At 41.7% G+C, this 23,909-nt stretch overlaps 1 protein-coding gene across 1 annotated transcript; it reads left to right on the top strand.

Annotated features, from left to right (window-relative positions):
• The first annotated feature begins 5,224 nt into the window (after positions 1–5,224).
• CD28 (CD28 molecule) lies at positions 5,225–15,572 on the top strand. The gene is made up of 4 exons (XM_009890211.1): positions 5,225–5,339; positions 11,700–12,053; positions 12,288–12,406; positions 15,318–15,572. The coding sequence occupies exons 1-4, from the start codon at positions 5,285–5,287 to the stop codon at positions 15,456–15,458; spliced, it is 669 nt and encodes a 222-aa protein (XP_009888513.1). The 5' UTR covers positions 5,225–5,284; the 3' UTR covers positions 15,459–15,572.
• Positions 15,573–23,909: the final 8,337 nt, after the last annotated feature.

Raw genomic sequence — 23,909 nt, 5'->3', positions numbered from 1 at the left:
GATAAAGGAGAGAGAAAGAAATTCTCTCCCTCTTAAAGAATAATGCATTCTGAACTACCTCATATACAGGTCACCACTGCTTTGTTGCCATATCCTTCATGTCTTTATTGGCTATTTTCCAACTTTTCCCATACCCCTCTCCTTAGGAAGGACAGAAGATCACTGGCCTGTCATTCACTGCAGAAATGGAAGATCTAGCCCAGCTCCCTCCAGCTGCCTAGCAGCAGCTTTGAAGCAGAGGCTGGGAAGAGCTAAGAATGATTTTTTTAGGGTCTCTTTGCTCTGTGAGTCCCAAGTATTAGGTCCTCAGCTGAAGTAAACTGGAACAATTTTTGTCAGCTTCAATAGCAACATGCAGGGGTCTCACCTTTTCTACCCATGAGAAACAAAGACCAGGCAGTGCAGTTAACAGAAATTTTTCTCCCTCTAACCTTAATCTGAAATCTCTTTTATCACAGAACATTTAGCATATACATACTCACCTGTGGGCTTTATTTCAGGTGTTCCTACCTAAACATGTGACCTCCAATGAAACAGCAGCTATATGTCATATTACAGGCAGATGATAGATGGAGTTAATCATGCAGCTTTGAGACATTCCCTCTCTACCCATTAATCCACCTCCTTTGAGACTTGTTGTAACAGTCCAAACCAGGAATAGGTACAGCCAGAAGAAATGGTTACAACTTTGAAATTTGGATGAGATTTTTAACTTGAAAAGAGCCAGGAATGTACATGTGTGAACTCCTGCCCCTTTCCCAACAAACACTAATGAACAGCTTCCAGCTATTGGCATTAAAAATAATCAGCCTGTCAGGGAAACGTTTCTTTCCCCAAATACGGAAGGCTTCCGTCAAGCTGTCTCTCAAATTTATATGTGTTTGATGGCGGTGCTTAGTCCTATATTAGTGACACATTTATGGGCTGCTATCTTGAGGGCTGGAAACAAAATTTCACGTATTTCCAAAAATGAAAACTCCCTTTCCACCGTCACATGTCATATTAAGCTCTGGCTCTGGAAGGTTCCTACGTACCAGACATCAGTTGTAACATTTTAAGGTACAAAAAAACAACTTAAAATTCCCTCTGAAGGAGTATATTGATTTTCCCTTCTAGGAGAGATGGTTGTACTTCTGGTATGAAGGCATCTGGACACACAGAAGGAAGGGTGTGAAAAGACTCACAACACAGTGAAAATTCATAGGTGTGCAAGAGAAATAACATAGAACAGAGATGGTCAGAAAGCAGATCAGACCTTGGCAGCTAGAGAACATACGGCTACTCTTAGAGGTTCCTAGCTGTGCCACTAATGTAAGGTATGTCCTCGAGCATGTCTCTTCACCTTGCTGTGATTCCAGTCCCCACCTATAAAGTGAAGATAACAACATGTAACTATGAAGTTCTTCAGGTGACAAACGCAATATAACTCCTTAGGGTTAGCTTACTGGACACAGTAGGGGGTGAATAACAGATCATTCATTGTCTCCCTAGTTTGAATTAATATGACTATTTGTTAAACTCTTTCTGTCACCTCACTTCTGCATCTCTACAGCAGCTAGTAATAAAGATGTGGAAGAATCAACCTTCCATCTGTACCAAGTATGCATAGCACTATTCATAACAAATCATTACTTGCAGCAGCAATGGAAGAATGAAGATGTTTTAAGGTTTGCAGTTGTAGGAAAGAAAGCATTTACTCTAGCAGTTGACAACATACAAGCATGCAGAACAAGCAGAATAAAGCCTACCTAGACTACTTGCTCAAGGTCTGTGTTACGATTCTTCATGGTGGGAAGAAAGAGGAAGATTCTCTCAGACAACTGTTAAATTTAATATTTGTATGGAGTTGCAGGATAGTCCAGGGACTATGGACAAGTTAATTGTCTATAGTACTTAAATGGGAATTTTAGTGACCTACTGTTCTCCCGTTAGACTGAAGTCCTCAGGAATAAGTGAATGATAGTATGTTGTTGCAATTACTCTTCTAGTATGCATGTACATTTTTATTTGCATGAGAACAGGAGTATGTGCTGGGAACAATTATGTCACTATACAACTTCCGGTGATTGAAGGGAGACTTCATTTATTGTAAAATTAACTTCTAAACTATCCGCTTATTTAATCATAACAGATTTGGTGTCTCTTGCTTGACTTTAACAGCTGAACACTTGGCTCAGGATATGTGGGTCGTTACTTCCTCACTCTTTAACATAAAGGCAAACTGGAAGTCTACTTGGGATTTTGTGGGACTCTGAGAAACCATACTATATCATATCAGCATTTCTCTAAAATTCAGGTCATAGCTCCTGTTAGTGCTTGGTTTTCTAACAGTAGGCATGAAAAGCTATGATCAAATACCTGGGCTGTTATTTTATTTACATAGAGTAATGAGTAAAAAGCCCAAGCCCACAGTCTAGACTCCTGTGTACCCTGAAAACCCATTTATAAACCTCTCATTTACTTCTCTCGACTGCAATTTCAGCCATTTTGTGATGGGATGGAAACCTTCTTTTTCCCAAACATGACCAAATTGCATTTTTAGCTCCTTCAGTGCTCTCACAGCTCTAGCTCCACTGAATTTGTAATGTTAGTCTGGATTTCCATCACTATGACAGCAGGCAGAGCCTGTCTGCCAGTGTACAGACAGACTCAACAGACTGAAATCTGAATGGAAAACAGGGTAAGAACAGGAGTGAATGGTGCCTGAATTAATGTTACTGCAGAACACCCTCGGGTAATGCTTAGGTTGTAGAAGGAGAGATGCTTACAGAGGCGGGAGAATAATGAAAAATTAAGAGTGAGGGCATATCAGGTGACATTTTCAGGTGATTTTATTTTCCCCTAGATAAACTTTTATGTTGTTTGTCCTAAGTGCAAGATGCCTTGCTGAAAGCTATAATATCTTCTTCCCCTACCCTTATGATAACTTTGGCAACAGAAGAAGATCATACATATGAAGTGAAAAAGTCAAGTATCTAAGTGATCGGAAATGAACTGTTTAAATTAGAGCAAGAGCTGCAATTTGGAGAAGGAAAGGAGCCATACCCTCCGGAACACAATCATGATTTGTGCCCTTTTAAAATCCTAGAAAACCAAGAAGCGCAGATGAGCCAAGAGCTACTTTGGGGGGGGTGGGGGGAAGCCCTTCCTTACTCCAGGGATCAAAGAGGAAACAATTACGCAAAGCTAAAATCATGACTGAAGGACCAGAGGCTGTGGAAAGAGCAATACTGATACCACTGTTCATCAGCACAGAGAGAAATGATACATCACAGCTTGGTCTCTAGGGCCACAGTGGATAATTTCTCAGTGGCCCCTCTTCCCTCCTCTCTATTCCACCAGTTCAGTCCCTTTTTGCAATAGGTGCTTTGGTTTGTCCTCACCATGGCAGATGAGGAGCAGTAAGTGTTGGAAAGGAATAAGTGGGTCCACGGTCATGCTGAAGAGAGTGCACACTGTTCCCTCTTGTATTTTGTCAGTGGTGTTCCTGGAGCAGAGTCTCTTCCTACACAACTGCGTTCACAACCAGGTTTCCACCTGAATGGTGCCCCTTTGCCAACATATGCCAGTGAAATGATGGCAGTAGCTCTCTTTGCAATGTATTCTCCTAATTCTGTGGTGAGGGGAGAATGTAGTCTCCATGCATTTCCAGTTCATACCCCAAATACAGAAAGGATCTGACAGCCAGGGTGCAGAAGCATCAGCAGGCCTGGTAAACTTTGTGTAGGTTCAGTTACCTGAACCAGAAGATGTGACAACAGTGATTTTCATTTCCAAGGTAGGACAGTTCAGCAAAAAGATACTGAATTTTGTAACTTTGTTGGAAGATTCTCACTTCAAGTTAAGCTGAGACTATGTCATTGATAACTGTAGGTACACTCATATGACTCAAAAAAGGTTTCAGGATATTTATCTAGAAACCACAAAAGCGGGCTAAGAAAGAGAGAATCCGACTTTTTTTCTCTTTTTTATTTTGTAAGTACAAGGAAATTCCAAAACTTTCAGTAGTGCAGGCAATGTACACTGATTACAAAACAAAAGAATACCATTAAAATTCCTAGACTGCAAATGGATATACCAGCTGAATCTGCTCTTAGATTGCGTATGTAATTTCTGATAAAACACGGCCTAAAGACCTCAGATACTAAGGGGAAAGGAAGATCAGTTCCTGGCTCTTCATCCTTTTCTACAACAGCCCAATATTCTTGAAAGTCTTCCTGCTAAACAGCTCCCCTTTTCTCCCAAATTAATCACAGATAATGACAGGCATTGATACAGTTAAATATTTGTACTGTGGTGGACAAAAGTAAATAGTTAATAACCAAGTTCCTCACAGTTATAAATGCCATTAACTGGCTCTCACAATCCTGCTGTTTCAAGGGGAGAGGTGACATTGTTCTTGCAGGGCAAAGAAGAATGAGTATTTACCAGGTGAGTCGAAGAGAAAAACTTTAAATAAAATCTCTAGTGAAAGCACTGAGTGAGAAGTGTGCTTGCTGTACACTACCTTTATTTAGGTGTCAGTTGGATTACAGTTGTGCTCGTTTATAACTCCGGATTTTTTTTTGAAAAGGGAAGGTATACTGGATCACTATTTCTTGCACTCTTTGGTCTGCATTTAGGCAGTAAGCAGATGCAGAAAAATTAAAATGAACAAACCTAGGTCATCTACTGCCTATGTCAGCATTCCCAGGGGCTAGGAAGGCAGGCAGAAGCAAGCCAGCAGGCCAAGAGAGGAAGGTTTCTGCTCCTAGGAGTGAGGAGAGAGAGAGCTTCCTGAGCACACAACTTCCTGAGGGGTCAGGTTTGGCCACCAGGAACTTGGAAGCTGCTGTTTGCTTCTACTGTGATGATGGGAACAGCATAGTTCTGTATCTACTCTTGGTAAAGAAACAGTGTTGCACCTCTAGGGAAGTCCATTTCTCCCTGATAGGAGAAATTCCAGAGCCACAAACACAAACACACATCTTGCAATACAGAGACAAGAGTCCCTATTTTGAAAGGCGAGCTTCCACTACCTTTTAGGTGTTACTGAGCTTTGCAGAGGCAACTTCCTAAGGCTAAAGTCATCAAACAATTTAACTTCCTGCTCAAGCATTGCCATTACAGTGGTTTCACTTGGCTGTGCATCATGTGCTGTGGAGGGAGGAGGAGAGAAGTTGTGTGAGCAACTGAGGGTGCAGCCTGGCCCCACGGAGAAGGAAGGCTGGTGGCGCAGAGCCCTGGGAGAGGTGGCAGTGCCTGCAGGGGGTGGGGACAAGGCGTCGGGCCCACCATTAGCACCATGCTCCTGGGGATCCTCGTGGTGCTCTGCTTCATCCCCACTGCTGATGTAACAGGTAACAAAACCCCCCCACATTTCAATCCTTTCCACTACTTTTCCTCACTTTGATCATCAGGAGGGAGAAGGTCTAGCATAGCTTTGAATTAATTTTGCACAAATTACTCTGTGTTTGGATGAAAGGGGAGAGACAGAGCATGCTGCTAAGACGGCACATGGATCAACTTGATATAAGTAAGAGGCTGATTTTTCTCCTGCCACAGGTACCCCTCCAAGATAAGTGCCAAGAGCTTTCTTTTAATTTGAATTCTCTTTAGGTGCATTTGGAAATTGCATGCATAGGTAGAGGGGGGTTTATTTCATCTTTCCCCCCCCCTAGGCTTTACAAATTTTGCTCACAAGTGCCTTCTCTTGGGGGCAGGGGGACTGAGCAGACCTGGTGCCAGTGCCTCTCTTAGGGCAGCATCTCCACCACCCTCAAGTCTCCTGTGCAAAGCTCCAGGTCCCACCATGGCCTGGTTCAGTGTGATGGGCTGCGGACCTGAGCCCACCCACATCCTCACAGAAACAGCAAATAAAAGGACCAAAAGCAGAGTTGCTTACTGAGCTCAAAGAGAGGAGGATGGGAATTGCCGGGTTTCTGATTTTTGCATTGTTTAGTAGTTTATTGATACTTACTAGATATCTAGCTTCTTTCTGAAAGGATCTTCAACAATGAAAAAATGTCTATTTGTGATTTTGAAATCCTGAGTCTTAGTGAATCTTTCTGAATCTTCAGTTGTTGTGGCCGAGGGTATTTTGTCTTGGTGTTGACTTGCTGACGCAGTGTTTGCATGTTCAGAGCTAACATGTCTTTCCAAGAAGTACATCAAAATGCAAAGCAAGCCAAGGGATGATGGCTTTTTCTAGGATAATCTTGAGACAGATAATTTTTCAAACTGCTGGCCTGTGAACTGTTATTATTGGCTCTTCTCCAAATATCGGTGTTTTGTATTTTACAGATAGGAACAAAAATCTGTTTTCCAGTACAAAACTTTTCATGTATGGAACATCTTTAAAGAGTTGCTTTTTCTAATATGATAGATACAATTGAATCTAATTTTCCTAATCTAATTTCTGCATTATTTTTCTTTAATTATTTTCCTTAGTGAAGGCATTGTAATTGGCATGACACTGTGATCTACATTTCTTTAAGAGATCATAGGCTTTTTCTTCCTTGTCCTTTTCCCATGTCTATAATTCTGTGTTTGCAATATCATAATTATTTCCACAGTGGGCCCCTGGGTTGTCAGAGAAGACACTGATTCCAGGAGGGGATAAGTATCAGCAGTGGGTTAACAGTTTTAAAAACATTTCCATGAGGTGTGAACAGCCTTTAAGAAACCCTTTTGAATTGCAACAAAATAAAATATAGTGTGTGGTTATCAGACACGGGTTATGCCATGACTCTATAGACGTTTAAACACTTGTTTTGCATGAAGAGCTTGAGTTTCTCCAATAGCTTCGCTGAGACTGTTCAACTGCTTGAAGAGAAGCACATGAGGTCACTTGCTTCTCAGGGCTCTCGTCTTTTCCCCTTGTCCTTTCTCCACCTCGTCTCTTCATTTTGATGGAGATGATTGGTCCTTATACATGGAAAACACTAAGGCAGGTCAAAACCCTGCAGGACTTCCTCCAGCCACAAAGTGTATTATAAGCCTTAGGTATTTTGTTTTGGGGAAGACAACAGAATTTGTCCCATTCTGCTGTTGTTAGACTGTATCAGTGAGTGCTGCAGGTTGAGTTTGAATCATGCAAAGGCACTTAAAAGATCAGTTTGTTCATCTCCCTTTTGCAGAAACACTAAAATTTACAAAGTTTGTCCTCCCTGCCTTTTTGTTGGCTAAATAATTACCTCGCTATGGTCTGTTAGAGAGGCAGCTAGATCAAGTTGCCTGTCCCATGTATTTTGTGAAATAAGTAATATAAGTGGGTTCCCACTGCAGTGTACCACAAATTATCTCATCTTTTTACTACCCATATAACCTCCTGGCTTATGATGTCTGGGTGTTAAAATCAACCTCTAACCAACTAAGGTTACCAGAATGCAAAAGATGTATGAGGCAAGGTTAGCAGAGCTTAGGATGACATCAACAAATTCTTGTTTAAAAAAAAAAATAATAATAATCACAAACTGACCAGAAAAACCCCTGTGCTCACACTGGGTTTGATTAAAGCAAGAGTGTCACCTGGGCTTTATGTAGTACTGTGTTTCCTGCGGTACTCGCACCAAAGTAGGAAAGTTTAGCAGAAAGCAAGTCTATAACGGCTAGAAGGGGCAGATCCCTCCAGCTGCACATTATACACACAGCTGGCTGATCTAAAACCAAAGCAAAAGAGAAGGACTCTTGTACCTGCAAAATCAGAGTACAGGTAATTGAACAAAAGACCAACAGCAGCACAAATGGAAGAGCTTCGTTTATAACATAGCTGTGTGTCTTTCTGTTTCTGGATTAAATAAACTCCTCTCAGGTTTTCCCCTATCCCCCCAGGGACTTAAGTGGGCCATTTCCTCACTGTGCTTATAGAAATCCCAATTTATCCCAGATTCCTTGCTCTGGCAAATAGCTCCTTGAAGTCAACTGGCACAGAAAAGAAAGGAAGGAGAGTACAAAATATTTTTAGCAGAATATTTTTTCCAATAGCCGATGGTGATTCATGGAAAGTTCTGGAAAAAAACCCTCAAAATAGTTATTTTCCATACTTTGTCGTCTCTATTTCACTTTCTTGGCAAATAAGAAAGAAAGAAAACAAAACTTCAATGAAGTTTTTCTTGCATCAGGGGTTCATGACAAGAGTCAGTATTTTATGGATATTATCTCTGGATGGCATTCTTTTTCATGATGCAAAAAAACCTCACATGTGATTATAACAAATTTCTAGCATGACAAATACGGTACAAAAAAAGCTTAACAAATGTTTAGAGATCTTCCACACCATTGCATATAAATCCTAAGATCCTGAGAGAGCTTGCAGCCTGTGCACAGTGACTTAAATGATTTTACATTTGTAGACTTCACAGCTTTTTGAAACTGTAGACAATGATTTTTCATAACTGCCATTTTCTTGGCTGGGTAAGGCCAAGATACAGATATTTATTACTACGCAGCATGACTGAACACAGCTCTGGAAATGGCAATCATAACCCTATTTAGGGGAAAGCATACACTAATGGAAACGCATACTAAATGTTTCAGAGTTTCACCATTTTAACAAACCCAAAGCGACACTTACGAGAAAAACTGCCTGTGAAGGCAAAAGCAGCCCCAGCCCGTGTTTGCTCAGAATGGTCCAGATCCTACTAAGAATATAATCAAATCCTATTCAGATCACAAGTGAAGTAAGGGATGTTTGGCCTTCCTCTGTTTTCCCCATGAAACTAATACACATTTTGGCATGGTTTACTTTCTTCAATTCAAAGAAAATCCAAGCCCGGAGGAGGAAGATGACAGCAGGGCCTGTCTAACACGCCTGTGGGGTAAACCTGCCTTGCCCCTGCAGGCATTGCAGCCCAAGAAATTCACATGGTGCTAATTAGTTGCTACAAATGAAAAACAAAAGATCTCCCTCAATCAATTTAGATTTGAACTAGTAGACCCACTTTGTGAAAATGGACTTGGGGGCTTAGCTTAAATCATGTAGGAGCAGTCTTCATTTAATGATCCACAAATAAACTTTTTCTCACTGCTCAGCCACGCTGTATCCTAACATCAGCAGCATGGGGCTGGGTTATCAACACCCAGTCTGCATGCCACGGCAAACAGACCGCGCCATAAATCCAAGAGGTGGAAATAAGTTAAAGGAACTTATTTTTTTAGGTGGGTGTATCTAAAGAGACTGGTTACCAATTAGCACAATGTCATGGCAGGGACATAAATAGTCCAAAGCTGTAGTTAAATAGTGGAGCTCAAGGCACGAAGCTATGTATGAAACATCAGGAATCCAGACTAGCTGACAACAGCAAAAGGTCGGAGTAAGTTATAGGGGTCTGCAGATGATTCTAAATAACATTTGAAGGTGGTCCCTCAGTGATGAGATTTTCAGTGTTCTTTGTCCTTCCTCTAGCTGCAGCAAAAATCCTATCAGGCTGAACAATAAACATCCGTAAGTTTCCTGTAAGTACTTGCAGTGAAAACCAGGCAAGCATTTTTCTGAAGTGTAATGCTTCTGCAAGTGTCTGTTCCGGGATGCCTATTTTGGTTGTAAACTCTGAGACAGAAAAAGTTTCTTTTGAAGTTGTAGTCAGTCCCTTTGACAATCAGGGTTGTAGTGGTGGGTGCTGCTACAGTGCAAATCAGAAGAATAACTCTGTCTCAAGTGAGATGTGTAGAATTCTGCTGTGGTAAAGGTAGAACAACTCTAACGCAGACTTGCATATTGCCATTTAGGCCAAAGAGCAATTTTCTGGTCAACAAAAAGATGATCAAACACCTTGTCTAAAGGGGTGGAATCCAAACCTCACCCCTTACTAGAATGCCTTATAAGCCTATGCGAGAGCTTTTGTCGGAAAATGCTGATTCGATGAAACTGAAGTGTTTTGCTGAAATGTCTTCATTTTGATGAAAATCCACCACAGGCAGCACTTCTAGTAGAAACCTCTCTTGCCTGTTATTAATCTGCCACTCAGTATCAGGATTCCAAGATCCGTGTCTCATTCTGCTGGAAAGCCTGGAAATGCTCACCCTTCATCAAAACAAAAAGTTTCAGAGGGCTTGGGTTTCCTGAAAACATGGGGTTTCAGAGCTGTGACAAGCTCTGCTCCACCCTCCACGATGACTGTCTTGAACAAAGAGACACAAGGAGGATGGACAACAGTCTTTCATTGCTAAAGTAGAGCATTCCCTGTCTCATACCTTCCTGCCCTCATGAGAAGACAGGGCTGGTAAACAAGACTTTCAGTGAGGAAATGAACAAATTCAGCAGTTTCATGGGTTAGGCTGGTAACTGAGGAACCTGCTAGCCATGGGTTGTTTTTACTGCCCACACCCTGCCACTAGTCCTGGCCATCTCATGCATCTCTTTGTGTTTACTTTACCCCCTGGACCACGTTCATCCCAAAGGAGTACCCTACTCAAGATGTTGAGGTATTCCATCTTCTTATGCAGATGTGAACACACTAAATGTAGCCATTTGGTCCTAATTATTGTTAAATGTGGTGAAATACTTTTTTTTCTGGGCATTCTGGATCTGGCCTCCTTCCCACTCTATTTCCCTTACTAGCCTTTTTTAAGTCTTGTCATATGGATTAAGTAGAAAGAATACAGGTTTTGAAGCAGATTTTGAGGACAAGAGATATAACTGTCATTCTCACAACCACAGCAATTTTCAGGGATCTATAAAAGACTATTAAGACCTCATATGAGTTGAACTTGCATGAAGACTTACACAGTCATATACATATACAAAAGGGCTGTCCTTAGTTCTGGTAAGTTTCTAGCTTAAAAGCCAAAACTCCCTTCCTCTTACTTTCAAATCATCTTTTGAAAAGTAGGGCCTGATTTGTAAAGGATGATTTTGCTTGGAAGAAGTCGCTTTTCTGCACAATCCTTGCAGTGTTTCATTGTTTGGCAGATGGTAGCGCAGAGGTCTCCATGTCAGAAAACATTTCCTGTTTATGTATCAGTCTGGTCAATCCAAATTGAATTATACTTTCGTGTGATGTGTTTTTTTCGCAAGCCATTCAAGTGCTAAGTGCCAATGCAGTGTCAAATTAGTCAGCTCCTGAGCCCTCTGAGAGATTAAGAATCTACTACAGCTGCTAGCTACAGAAATTACTATCTTACATTAAAGTGATAGCAGTTCATGCTTTTAGTCTCATGGTCCAAGGTCCAAACTCTTGAAATGGTTCAGCAAACTCGACTTGCAACCTCTTCAAGTCTTGTCCTTGAATTAAAAAGCAAGTGCATAAATAATATTCTCTTATCTGATGCTAAACTAAGCATTTAATTCACAGTATTTTCACTCCATAATGTCCCCTGGGAATCTGCTTGCTATGGAAAAGACAGACTAAGGAGGCCTTATATATACACATGCACACACACATGCAGAGTATCCTTCTGAACCCTGACGTTAAATCTTAATCACATGGGCCACTTTCTGTACTAGCGTACTGTAGTGACTCTGAAGAAAAATGCTCTTGACCTCACAGTCTCCCCTAGCGACTGTATAATTATTTATATAGAGGGGGATTGCTGCACCAAGAGCTCCTGTGAGAAACTGCTTCTGCAGCGTGGTGGTTACATACTCCCTAGTAGGGAGCATCAGCAAGGGAGAGGAGATATGGAGAAGAGCTGCACGGGAGGATGTGTGGTTCTGAAGTCTCATTCCGTATTTTACAAACGAGTGTTTTTCTCACTTTGTCCCCTCCCTTCCCTTCCAGAAAACAAGATTTTAGTGGCTCAGCATCCTTTGCTCACTGTAGCTAACAAAACTGCAACTCTAGTCTGCAACTACACATACAATGGAACAGGGAAGGAATTTCGAGCTTCGCTGCACAAAGGAACAAACAGTGCAGTTGAAGTTTGCTTTATTTCATGGAATACAACCAAAACTAGCAGTAATTCAAATAAAGAATTCAACTGCCAGGGGATTCATGATAAAGACAAAGTAATCTTCAGTCTTTGGAATATGAGTGCCAGCCAAACTGACATCTACTTCTGCAAAATCGAGGCCATGTATCCACCCCCATATGTCTGCAATGAGAAGAGCAATGGGACCGTCATTCACGTGAAAGGTAAGCTGGGAAATCTCTGTAGGCCAGTATCCTCCCTATACACATGTACTCCCTACATGATGACTTGAGTCAGTTTGTTTCCTTTTAAAAAAAAAAGGTTGTCCTGATGTCCTGAAGAAGACATCTTAAAATGATGATCAATACAAATGGCACATTGGAACAAGGAGTAAATAAGCAGAGATTGAGGTTTTTGCTTTTATGTACTTAAAGTTTTCTTTGTTCCTTTCCTTAAAGAGACACCCATCCAAACACAAGAACCTCAGTCTGCAATTCCTTTGTGGATTATGGTGGCAGTGACTGGAGTTCTTACAGTCTACAGTATGCTAATAACTGCAGTTTTTATTAACTACTGGGTAAGAAACTACTGTTTTCCTTTTCTCTCTATGTTCTTTGTCCCTGGTTCATTTCTCAGGCTATACTCACTGTGTTTACCACAAACTGACTGATACCCCTCACGTCGGGATCACCGTGCTTCTTCGCCCCAGCAATACATGCACACCCACATTATGCCTCTAAAGAGTTGAAACACCAGATGCTCTCCAGGGGGGCAGCCAGGCCTCTGCAGTACAGTCCTAAAGCTAACAGTAAGGCCATAGTGTTGGCAGTGCCCTGCACACCAGCAACACTGGCTCTAGCTCTGCCAATCATCCCTGTCAGGGAAATCTAGCACAAGCGTTCCTGGCAAAACCCTTTGAGACCATACTGACAGAAGGAGCTCACCTACAGTAAAACAATCTTTAGGGAACCTTCAGTTGGCCCTAGAACATCTGCACTAATGTCTTGTGCCTATCCAGCAATTCCCTTGAGTATCGACTATTTCTGGCAGCTTGACTGCAAGGGAAAAGGAGCACCGGGATCTCAGTAGTCCCTCGCCTGCCTCCATACATTAAACCTAAGAAAGCTGAGACAGTCTTATGGCTCATTATTTTTGCTTTCTCATCTCTCTGGAGAGTTGGCTGGCCCAGGTCACATCCAATTCCACCTGCTGGAGTGAAGAGAGAGTGAGCCATGATGCAGAGGCAGCAGAAGGACATGTTACTAGACAAGTCTTAGGATCGTGGTCTCCCAGAGCTGATTTACAGTACTTACTCCATGTGGGAAAGACTTGAACAAAGACCATAGAGAGCTCTGTTCCCTGCACTCTGCCTTTCCCCTCTGTCTTTGCTGTTAAATAGCAATTTTCAACACATTACAAGGTATCCTTTATAAAGGGCCCAGAGTTCCTGACAGGTTAAACGTTGCATGTATACAGAAAGCCACTCTCACTGCTAGCTGAAGCTTCAGACCTGTTAAGTGTTTCACAAAAATACACTTGCTCAATATATGGCTATTTCTAATGGAAAACAATCAAATGGGGCATTGCCACAGGAAAACATAAAGGCAGGTTAAGTGGTCCTTCTTTATGCCTTATTGTAGAGGCCGACTCCTAGGAGAGCTGAGAGGATTACAGCAAACAGCTGGTAGTGTTACAGTGCTGTGCCCTGATGAGATGCTGCAGCTTCAAATCCATCATTTACAATCTGAACCATTTACTCTTTGCTATATTCTTTGGTACCTAATGGCTACACACTTAGCTACTAACATGTCTGCTCCTAGCAAGAGTGACAAGGCTGCATTGCGATGTGTGCTGTTTGCTGCATCAGTTTTTACCTGCTGTTATCACTGCTGGTAGTATTTTCCTGATAATATGCACTCTGAGTGTGGATGTATTTAGAGTGTTACTGAATGTAAATACAGCTGCCTAGAAGACATTCTGAATTGTAAAAAAAGGTCCTAAAATATGATACTTGACAACCGTAGCAAGCTTGTTTCACTTGAGTTCCTGAAAGCAGCTAAAGATTTGTCTACTTTCATACAGTTCTGCCTTCCCTGGAGGAAAACTGGTTTCCTCTCCAAAAGTAGCAGTCTTTGATCCTGTAGAAGTCCAGCATTCACTCATGCTAGCAAAATGTATTTCTCCTGTGCAAAATTACCTCTCAGGTATTATGGAGATAAACACATACAGGTAAACCTTTTGTATCTAATCATTTACATGCACCAGCTGCATTGCATGGCTTAAGCAGTATGTAACTTACGTTCAACACCTTGCATATATGTAACATTAATATTAAAAAAGCTTAAAATGTTTCATAATAACTGCCCCACTCTGCATGTACAGCATAATTCAGCCATCAGATTTTTCTAATGCAAACCTCCTCCAATTCCACAGCATCACAGGTATATTGCAGCATATGCAAATATTTGCGTAGATAGGAAGGAAATTTCAGCATAAAGGAGATTATAAAAGAAGGTATGATTGGTATTAAGGAAAAGCATGGAAGCACTTTACCTAGCCCCTGATCAATAAAGCCTTAAGCTATACAAAAAACACCAACCTTGTGCACAGCCTGCAGCAGTCAGAGGTTCAAATGCTGCTGTAGCCACAAACTTCCTCTGTGATTATAGGCAAATTATTTCACCTGTCTTCTGCTACTCTTATTTCTGAAAGAGACAATGCCTCCCTTGTCTCACAGGGGCATTATAAGGCAGGAATTCAACAGTGGAAATGAGATTTTTGAAGCCTGGATAGTGAGACAGAAAAAAATTAACATCAGTTCTGACTCCTGCTCCTTGATGGAAGGCTCAGAACAACATATATATTGTGTGTTACTGCTGTAAATGGTAGGCAAACCATGATACACATAGCCTAGGCTGATTTTTCTTGCTCTTATTCTGTTTGAGTTAAGCTAATTTCTTTTTTCCTCCTAATGAGGACAGCGTTCGCTGCTCAGGCTATATTGCTTCTGCTGAGTCATTCCACAGCTGAGAATTGATGGTGAGAGGCATCAGTTTGTATCCTTGGTTTGCAGCATTCCTTCACCTGGAGAACTAACACTGTAAATCTTTCAGCAGATAAGATGGAGACTTACATTCAGGTTGGGCAAATTCCATGGATTATTTTATGAGAACATATGTTCTAATTCTTTTGTAAATGTATTTAAACCTGAGGCTGCCTTATAAATATGACTGCTTCCCTGAACCAGGACCTAGGGCCAGAACTGTCAGCAGTTAATATGAGAGTTGGGTGAGACAATTTGTTATTTCAAAGAAAGAAAATTAATTAAATCCATTATTAACTTGTCTCAGGTCTTATTAACAGTCAAACCCCCTCTGCTCAAAGGATCCCTGTTCCATTTCTTCTTCTCCTTTTTTGAATGATCGCCCCAGGTGGGACAGATTAATTGCAGAAAAGATTTCACACTTCTCTTCCCCCTTCTCCCGCAGCAAAAATCCAAAAAGAACACATACCATCGGAGTGACTACATGAACATGACTCCCCGGCACCCGCCATGCCAGAAGAACAAAGGTTACCCATCCTATGCGCCAACACGAGACTACACTGCATATCGGTCCTGGCAGCCGTGATACCCACCGGCTGACCCACCAGTAGCCTCGTGTGCTGCTAGGCAGTCACTTGCTCTTGGACATGGAAGGACAGCCGCTCATTTTCTCATCATGTTTGTCATTACTGATCATGGAAACCTACGCCATAGCAAGTACTGGCTAAATTTGATATAATATACTAAAAGAAAAAAAACACAAACAATCATAAAAGGGGGGGTGGGTGGTAAAAAAGGATTGCTCTCCATGACAGCTGAAAATGAGATACACCTTGTGTTGAGGGTTGTCAGTGGGTAAGACAGAAAGGTGGCATCAGACCTCAGAGCTGGTCTCCTCTTAACACTTGTGGTTTTGCTCAGCTGTTCGGAGAACCAGAACTTCTGACCTTTCCCAACAACTGCTGCCTTAGATTTAACCCTTGATTTCCTTTCCTGTATGTCTAATCCTCAGAAACCCTTGTTGCTGTTAAATATGACAAAATGTAAAAAAAAATAATCTTGTCTTCCCTACAAGACCAGGTCACAGTTTGAAGTTCAAAACACATGCTTAAAAGAAAGAGGGAAGAGTCAGCCAGGAGGTATCCAAGATATTAGGCTATGGCACAAATGGGCTGCCAGGACAAATCAAGCTGACAGAAAACTACTAAACCTTTAACGTGTGAGTCCTTATGTTGGACACTTCGTAAATGTTCATAAAGCCATTTGAAGTCACAACCAAGCAACTCCACAGAGTGAGAAAGTAATCAACCTGAAGACAAAATCAAGATAAGCTGGAGAGAGAGAAAGATCTGTTGTTGTCATGAAGAACCCCATTTCTGGTTTGTGTGCCTCCTACAGCAAGGGAACAAAAAGTTGTATGGGAAGCATTAGAAGACACAGAGGTCAGTTTTTAAAGAGAGCTTTACTTTAATTTTTGAATTTTTGTTTCTATCCAAAAGGCATTCTGCTGAGTCCTCCTGAAAATTCATGCACATCTTCTGGCACATAGGTTGTACCAGAGCTCTTTCAAAAATCCGGGTCCAGTTATAAGCAACAAAAGATCACTTGAATTTTTTTCCCATAAGCACCCAATTTTTGGGGTGTGAGAGGGTCCTTCGTTCCCACCATTGTGAATTAGACCTGCAAGTGCTCAGCCGCCTGCAGGGACTGCTCTGGGTACTTCAAGGAACTTTGTGTTGACTGAAGTTCCTTTCTATCTAAAGATGTTCTTCAGGAATGCTCCGTGCTGGAGTAGGACACAGTCTTCAGCAAAACCTGCTTCATTCTTTCAAGTAAGCATGTTTACATTAACAAGACATCCTAAGCTGTAATTGGGGTTGTCTTGGCACAAAATCCCTTTTCATATTGAGGAGATGAGGTTTATTTTATAGGGACTACTGAATAAATAATTAAATGACAAATAAATCCATATTCCCACCTTGAAATAAAATTTGGATTGTACAACATTTACTTGCCTCCAAATTGAGATAAGAAGATTCTTTTTGTCTTTGAGGGGACATGACAAAAGTAGAGATATCGAAGTGTGGCAACAATCTGCTTTGACATCTTAACCCAAGAAAAAAACGTTGGCACTTCCAAACTGGAAGTTTTATTTGAGTTTGCTGACTGGGCCCCAAACCTTCATTCTGAGTCATATGACCACAAACCACATTCCTGGAGGGTGCTGAACCACCTCTAAGCAGTGGTGAGGTGCCTCCTGCCCCCCCAGCCAGGCATAGCTCTGCCAGTGCAGGGTGCAGAGCCCACAACGCCAATGGCAAGCGGGGCCTGAGCGTCCACTGCCATGAGGCAATGCTGTGCATTTGGCACGGGACCACAGTTTTGGACCCAGCAGGCCCTGACAGCTTTGCTCCAGGTCAGTTCAGCAAATTCAAAAGCTTATGATTGGGTTGAAGGACTTCAAAACAAAGCTTTTTTATTTATTTATTTTCCTTTCCCCTCACCACATGCACAAACCCCCCAAGGCTGACATTTTCTCACGTATGTTTTTTACTCTCTTTTCCTGAAAAGCCCCTTACTGCACCTTTGTACTACAGCCGAGGCAGCAAGGAGCACATGCAGGGGGTGGAGGGGAGGGAGCCAGGCAGCACCATGGCAGTCCCTGCATGGTCCCAGTTTGGCCCTCCTTGCTGACACTGACTTCAGGGGATGCTAATGCCTTGCCACCTCCCTCTGCACTTGGAGGGGAGAAGTGAATGATCCTGTGCCAGAGGCATCCAGCCGCTCCTGGCAGAGAGCAGCAGGCTGAGCACAGTCCTCCATCAGGGTACGGCACTGTCTTGCCATGCTCCATGCCATCTACCAGTGTTGTCATTGTATAACCCAACATTAACAAGTGCTCTGATTACAATGCGCTGTGAAAAATCACATCTTCTAGTGCAAAAGTAAGGTGAGATGAAAAATGTGTCAAAACCATGAAACAGGGTAAATGTTCTTTGTTTAAATTGTATATATGTATTTTTAGATATAGAAGTATCTATTTCATTATATCTACACTCCTTAGAGTTTCATTATACATTTTGCAATATCCTTTTAAAATTACTAAATAGATACAGTAAATTAAATCCTGAATAAATGCATTGGGCCTGAGGCTAGTCAGAGGAAAGTATTACTTTCTAAAGCAAATGTTGGTATAATTTGCTTTCCTTCCCCTAATACTTTTGTAATTTCCATATTTGAAACATACTGATAGCTCCCAGGACATGATACTGCAAAGTAAGTCCTGGAACATCTGAAACAAGTATTAATTCATTTGACTGACCAAAAAGAAAGGGAGATACAGGGAAACATCCTAAACATATAATTAAAAAAATGAGGAGAACTAGGACAGGAGAGGCTCCAGCACTCTGTTAAAATGGACATTGCTGTTATATTAAAGCACTGTAGGGACACAAATTACAGACTGTTGGAGATAAGATACCAGTAAATACCTTTTATCCACCACTGTAAGGGACTAAAAGGAAGTGTTTGCAGAGGAGCAAGCCAGTTAAGCCTGGAGTCTGGCTCTGCATATGTGGATTAGCATATACGACAAACAGAGCAATCCTAATTTATTCCATCTGGTTTTAGGCAATGCATAACATGCCAGGACAGCCCTGGCCCTCCCTGGCCCTGCCTTTGGGGTCTGTATGCTGTTTACAGGATGATGTAAAGAGAAACCTCCCTCTGTTGCTGCTCCGAACTTGGAAACTGGCCCTTATGGAGGGCAGCAAGACATCAATATGGTTTTCTGCCTTGCACACAGGTCTTAATTCAAATGCAAATATAATCCTGCCAAACAGTGATTTAATTTTTCATCCTCCTTTCCCCTACTTCTGGATCTCAGTGTCAAACGAACATCTGATCTGCAGTCATCATATCTGAACTGCAATCAACATATGTTGCAAGGGGTCAACCATGGGTTGTGCAGCTCCAGCCCCCTGCATGCTGATTCCTGTTCTGCACGTCTCCAGCACAGCACAAAACAACAGCCTGGCTCTTCTATGCTTCCAGGAACCAACCCCTAGGAGATGAATGCCAAGGAGGTAGCCTGTGCTATCTTTGCAGCATCTCGAACCTTCACCATTGGGGTTGTCAAGTTTACTAAAGCCCAAAGCCTCAGATGTTCATTCTACTTCGAATACTCCAAATTCCAATATTCTCCTCCTGTATCAAATTTTTTCAAAATGCCTTCTCTTTCTTCTGCAGCTATAAACATGAACCCTGCACGTCTGTCAAACAATATCACATCTCCCTTCTTTTCATATAATCTCTTTTATGTCCATTTCTATGCCAGAATCAGCAGTTCAGGAACCCACCCAGTTTATTAATCTCTAACACCATTGTGCAGCCTTCCACGTTTTCCCCTGCTTCACAAAGACTGTCTTGTATGGTAAGGAGTTGCCATAGGAGATTGGAGCCATGTGGTGATTGGATAGGTACTTGTTTTCTGTTCGAAGGGTTTGAATTCTTTCATCTCTTTGATTTTTCCCATCATCGTTGGATTTTCAGTTTTGCCAGCCATGTGGAATCCCACACACCACGTGCTTCCCACAGTGCATATAATTTCAGTACGTTTCATTTCCTGTGCATAGCAGGCTTTTGGCTACTGCCAAGTTCATTATGCCTGTAGACACGCCCTGACAGCAGAACCAACTTTGGCTACTGATGGTATGTTTGATACTAATAAATAACATGGCCCAAAAAAGCTTGAGTTTTAGGAGCACACAAGCAAAGGCTTCAGTGCTAAAGATCAAATCTTTCCGCTTTCAGCAACGCTTTTGCTGTGTGACTGGAAAATACTTTATTCATGATGAATCACAGACCAAGACAAAATTTTGTTAGTCACTCGCACTAACCAGAAAACAGGTTAGGGTAATGAGTACAACATCAGCTTTGTTAAGGTCCAATAAAGAGTGTGAAAGGCTGAAAACAGCACTAGGCAGTAATTTGTAGCCAGAGTCAGTGTCTGTAAGGGGCTGTGAGAGGGAAACATTACTAGCTGCTTATCTTGATGCAAATGGATTGTTCTTCACAATTAGGTGCTTTTGTTAGAGCATCACATTACAGTATGTTACTATTCCAGCCTCAAGGGCATGCAGATAGTCTGATGTGGCCAATTTGGCTGACAAAGTATTAGAAGGCTGCCAATTTCATACAAACCTATTTGCAAACAGACAAAAAGTTGAATGGTCTCAAATTCATGGTGTTTTAGTGGTTGGGGGTTTTGTTGGTTTTTTGGTTTTTGTTTTGTTTTGTTTTGTTCGTCTGTTTTGTTTTTTGTTTTGTTTTGTTCGTCTGTTTTGTTTTTTGTTTTGTTTTGTGTTTTTTTGTTTTTTTTTTTTACTGGATCTCCAGGATCAGGGCACTGGTTCTTATTTTTTCTCCTTTTGTTGTTAATAAAAACGAAATGTAACTATTTTAAGAACTCATATACTTACCCAGAGCACTTCGGTTTTGGGGACCTGGCTCCATCTTATTCAACTGACCGTTGAAATAACCAGGATTTTCAAATGCTGTAGCTTTCCTAGCCATTATATCATTACATGGCCACAACATTCATTTTCCTCAACTGGCTTTTTGTTCCTTCATGGGAACTATTCTGAATCAGGTTGAAGTGTTTTCATGGGCTGGAACAACTCTAGTTTTTCAGTCAAGAAAGATTACTCCCTAACCAGCAAAAACAAAGACGCAAACAAGCAATTTGTAACAGTACAGTTCTGTGGAAAGTAACATAGTGGTTTCAATCTGGTAGGAGGATCAAATGGCCTTTTTACAAAATCCTTTTGCTTTAAAATAAAGAAGCTTAAGAAATTACATACTAAAGTACCTTAAAAGAAAAGAGATCAGGTTGCAAAATTAAGAAATCAAAGGCAGGAAATGCCAGAAGGAAGCTTTCCTATCCAGCCTCTCTTCTGCCCCCTTGTGTGCCCGGAGTGGCTCTTTAATTACAATTGCATTTTTTTCCCTGCCTACGGGGACTTTGCCTTCTAATCTGAGCGTACACTGCTAACAGATGCTGCTCCACTCCCTTGCATAAAGCGCAGGGCTGCAGTAAGAGCCTCCAGGTATTGTCAGAGTAGACACTCGGTGACACTGCAGGTACAGAGCCCGAGTAACATCTCAAGCCCTTCATGTGGAGGGCTGTAGCAGGACACAACCATCAATCAGGCTAACTTAGATAATAGCTAAGTTAATGCCCGACAGCCTTGTCAGTGCCCCATTAAATTAGATCACTCTGTTGTGATCTAATGAACTAATTTTCCTGCTATGCTTGTTGCCTGTGACAGCCCTTGAGCTACTTTAATCTTCAAACATCAGTGGTCAAGATGTGAGATGATTTTAGTTTTTTCTCATGAAAATTATGAAGCAGGCTGCTTGGCTTTCTTCCTGGGCTTCTCAGCCTTCCCTACTGGAATCAAAACTGGCTGGAGAAAGGAAATTGTTTCTCTCTTTGCATAGGTCATCAGCTCCTGCTGCACAGGGACTGAGGCTGAAGTCCAGGATGGAATGTTGCCTTTGGGGGCATTAACCCATGTAGCTCTTTCTCTCATTAGCAGAATGCTGAAGCAAAGCCAATGTTTTATCTTAACAACAACAACAAAGACTATGAAGATACAGAACTGGACAGCAAGGAAGTAACATCTCTCCCTGTTGCAGACACACAAAGTTGACACTGCTTTTAAGTCCAGCCCTATGATGGAGAAACCCACCACTAACGATGGGAGAAGCAAGAGGGGTTAAAGGAGAAACCAGTCTGAAACCACTTCAGTGAAACCCTGGAATAGTCCCTGAGGGAATGGAAATGAACAAACCAGCTGCAGGATGCACTACACAAAGCAGACTTCTGCCTCTCCCTGGCCATATACTAGAAATAACAGTATTGAAAACATCCTAGTCCTTCTTGGCTGAAGAAGTACTTTGTACTGCATAGGCTGCTATGCATCAATGAGAAACTAGCTGCATTGATGGTGAAAGCCAGGTTAGGTCTTGTGCATGGACTTGGGTGCACTGTTGCGTCCCAGGAAACTCTTGAGATGAAAGCAGCAAACTATATTTGAAGGGCAATGGCCAAGCAAACCACAGCAGGCTGGAAAGGCAGGATGGATGAATAGCTGACTGCAGGAGAAGTGGAGTTAAGTGATTCTAGGGCTTGTCTCCAGCAGCTACAGAAATGCATTAGTTTGGGCTGCAGCTCCAGTGAATTTCTTCCAATAAAAGCAGCCCTTGGAAGGATGAAGGTTCTGTGGTTATTTCCTGAGATTTAAGTCAAAACAACCATGCATATACACTTACCCAAAAAATATTTTTAAAATACCCATATTTCTGCTTTTTCTCCTTTCTGAACCAAATGATTACTTAATTACAAATGCTACATTTCACCTGCAGTTCAAGGTTTTAAAATCAGAGTATTCCTTTCTTGTTACCCTTCTTTTAATTTTTTTTAAGGAGTTTCTGTTGTAGTTTTGCAATCTGATTTCAAATCACTGAGGCAGAGAGGCAAAATGAGGACTGGGGTATAGGTGGAGGATATATGTACTGCAGCTCAGCACTGCATGGCAGTACCCACACACTGTGAAAGATAGCAGGCACAAAATGAAGTTCAAAGAGTCCATAGGTTACATGAGCAACTTTGTGAAGAAATGTCAGTTAGAAACGAGCAGCAGAAAACAGCTCTGTTTTCCTATTGCTGTGGCTTTGCTTGGTGACGATGACATACAAAGATTAAGTCTAACTGCATGAGCTCCAGTCGTTTATCTCCTTTATTATCATCGCCAGTAAGTGAAGGAGATGTGTGGGTGTCACCTGCAAAAAAAAAGAAGTTGCATTTCTGAGAGAAAAACATCTGCAGATCAGAGAAGGCAAATGGTCTTGTTTAATTCATGCATATCCAGTTTCCTTCCCGTCACTAATCTTCGGCACCGAATTTAGTCTCCTGGATTTCCTTAGCTTTATTATACTGAGAGAGAGTGCAAGAGAGAGGGAGACAGGGTGACTTGAGCAATATCAAGTGCCCAGAATGATTGCAGATCACCGAGGTCATTTGTAAATCACTAGGATAGACTGGCTCTCAGAGCATGGAGTTTGATTTGCCCTCCCCTCTCCTCCCATCTACTGAACTATGGGGATTTGCAACAAGAAAAGCTATCTGTCTACTGTGCAATCAGTTTACAGAAGAACATTTTGGGACTGCTATTGAGGGATGCTAGCAGAAACTGGAAGCCCTGGGTCACCGCCCATGGCATGAGTGATCATGTCTGTGTAGAAGATGTAGAAGATGTTCTTCTGTGCTTGCATGTTTGTGTCTGTGACACAGAGTGAATCTCTGCACACAGTTAAACACTGCTTCCTGCATACATTGCATAGAAATCACTATTTTAAGGAAGATTTAAAGCAAAGGTATCTCCTACATTGGAACTACTGAGGGGTACTTTACGTACGGACATGCAAACAACTGTACAAATATAGATGCAAGCTTCTGTCTTTTCTCCCCATCATTATGTATATATGTAAAAAACCCCTCAAACAACAGCGAGCATATATCTTGGATTGCACATCAAGTACAGTATGGTCATTGGGTCTAAGATATCTCTAGATGAATGATGTTTGACTTGGCTATGTGCTGACTTCCCTGGGTCAACTCACCAGTCTCTGAGATATAAGAAGTATCAGAGAAGTGAAAATTATAAATTCGGATTATCTGTATTTAAAAATAAGACTTTCCTCCACCTCCAAATTTGCTGTAGTTTGCTCTAGCCCTGGATTTGAGATATATCCATAAGACTCTCCCTTTTATCACTGAGCCCAGTGAGAACACTGATGATCATCCCTTTTCAACTGCAGATCAGAGAGTGGATTCCCTGTGGCTCTGCTACAGCTGTTCTAATCATCAAGTAAGAGTGCATGTTGCACTCTTCTTGTGCCCCAGATACAGCCCAAGCAAACCAAGTATCTGACTAATCCTTCTCACCCACGCGTAAAATATGACATTCACCTT

The sequence above is a fragment of the Charadrius vociferus genome, unplaced genomic scaffold, assembly GCF_000708025.1.
Source record: "Charadrius vociferus isolate BGI_N301 unplaced genomic scaffold, ASM70802v2 scaffold147, whole genome shotgun sequence".
NCBI lineage: Eukaryota > Metazoa > Chordata > Aves > Charadriiformes > Charadriidae > Charadrius > Charadrius vociferus.
The sequence above is the reverse complement of the archived record's forward strand: the minus strand, read 5'-3'. Positions and strand labels throughout refer to the sequence as shown.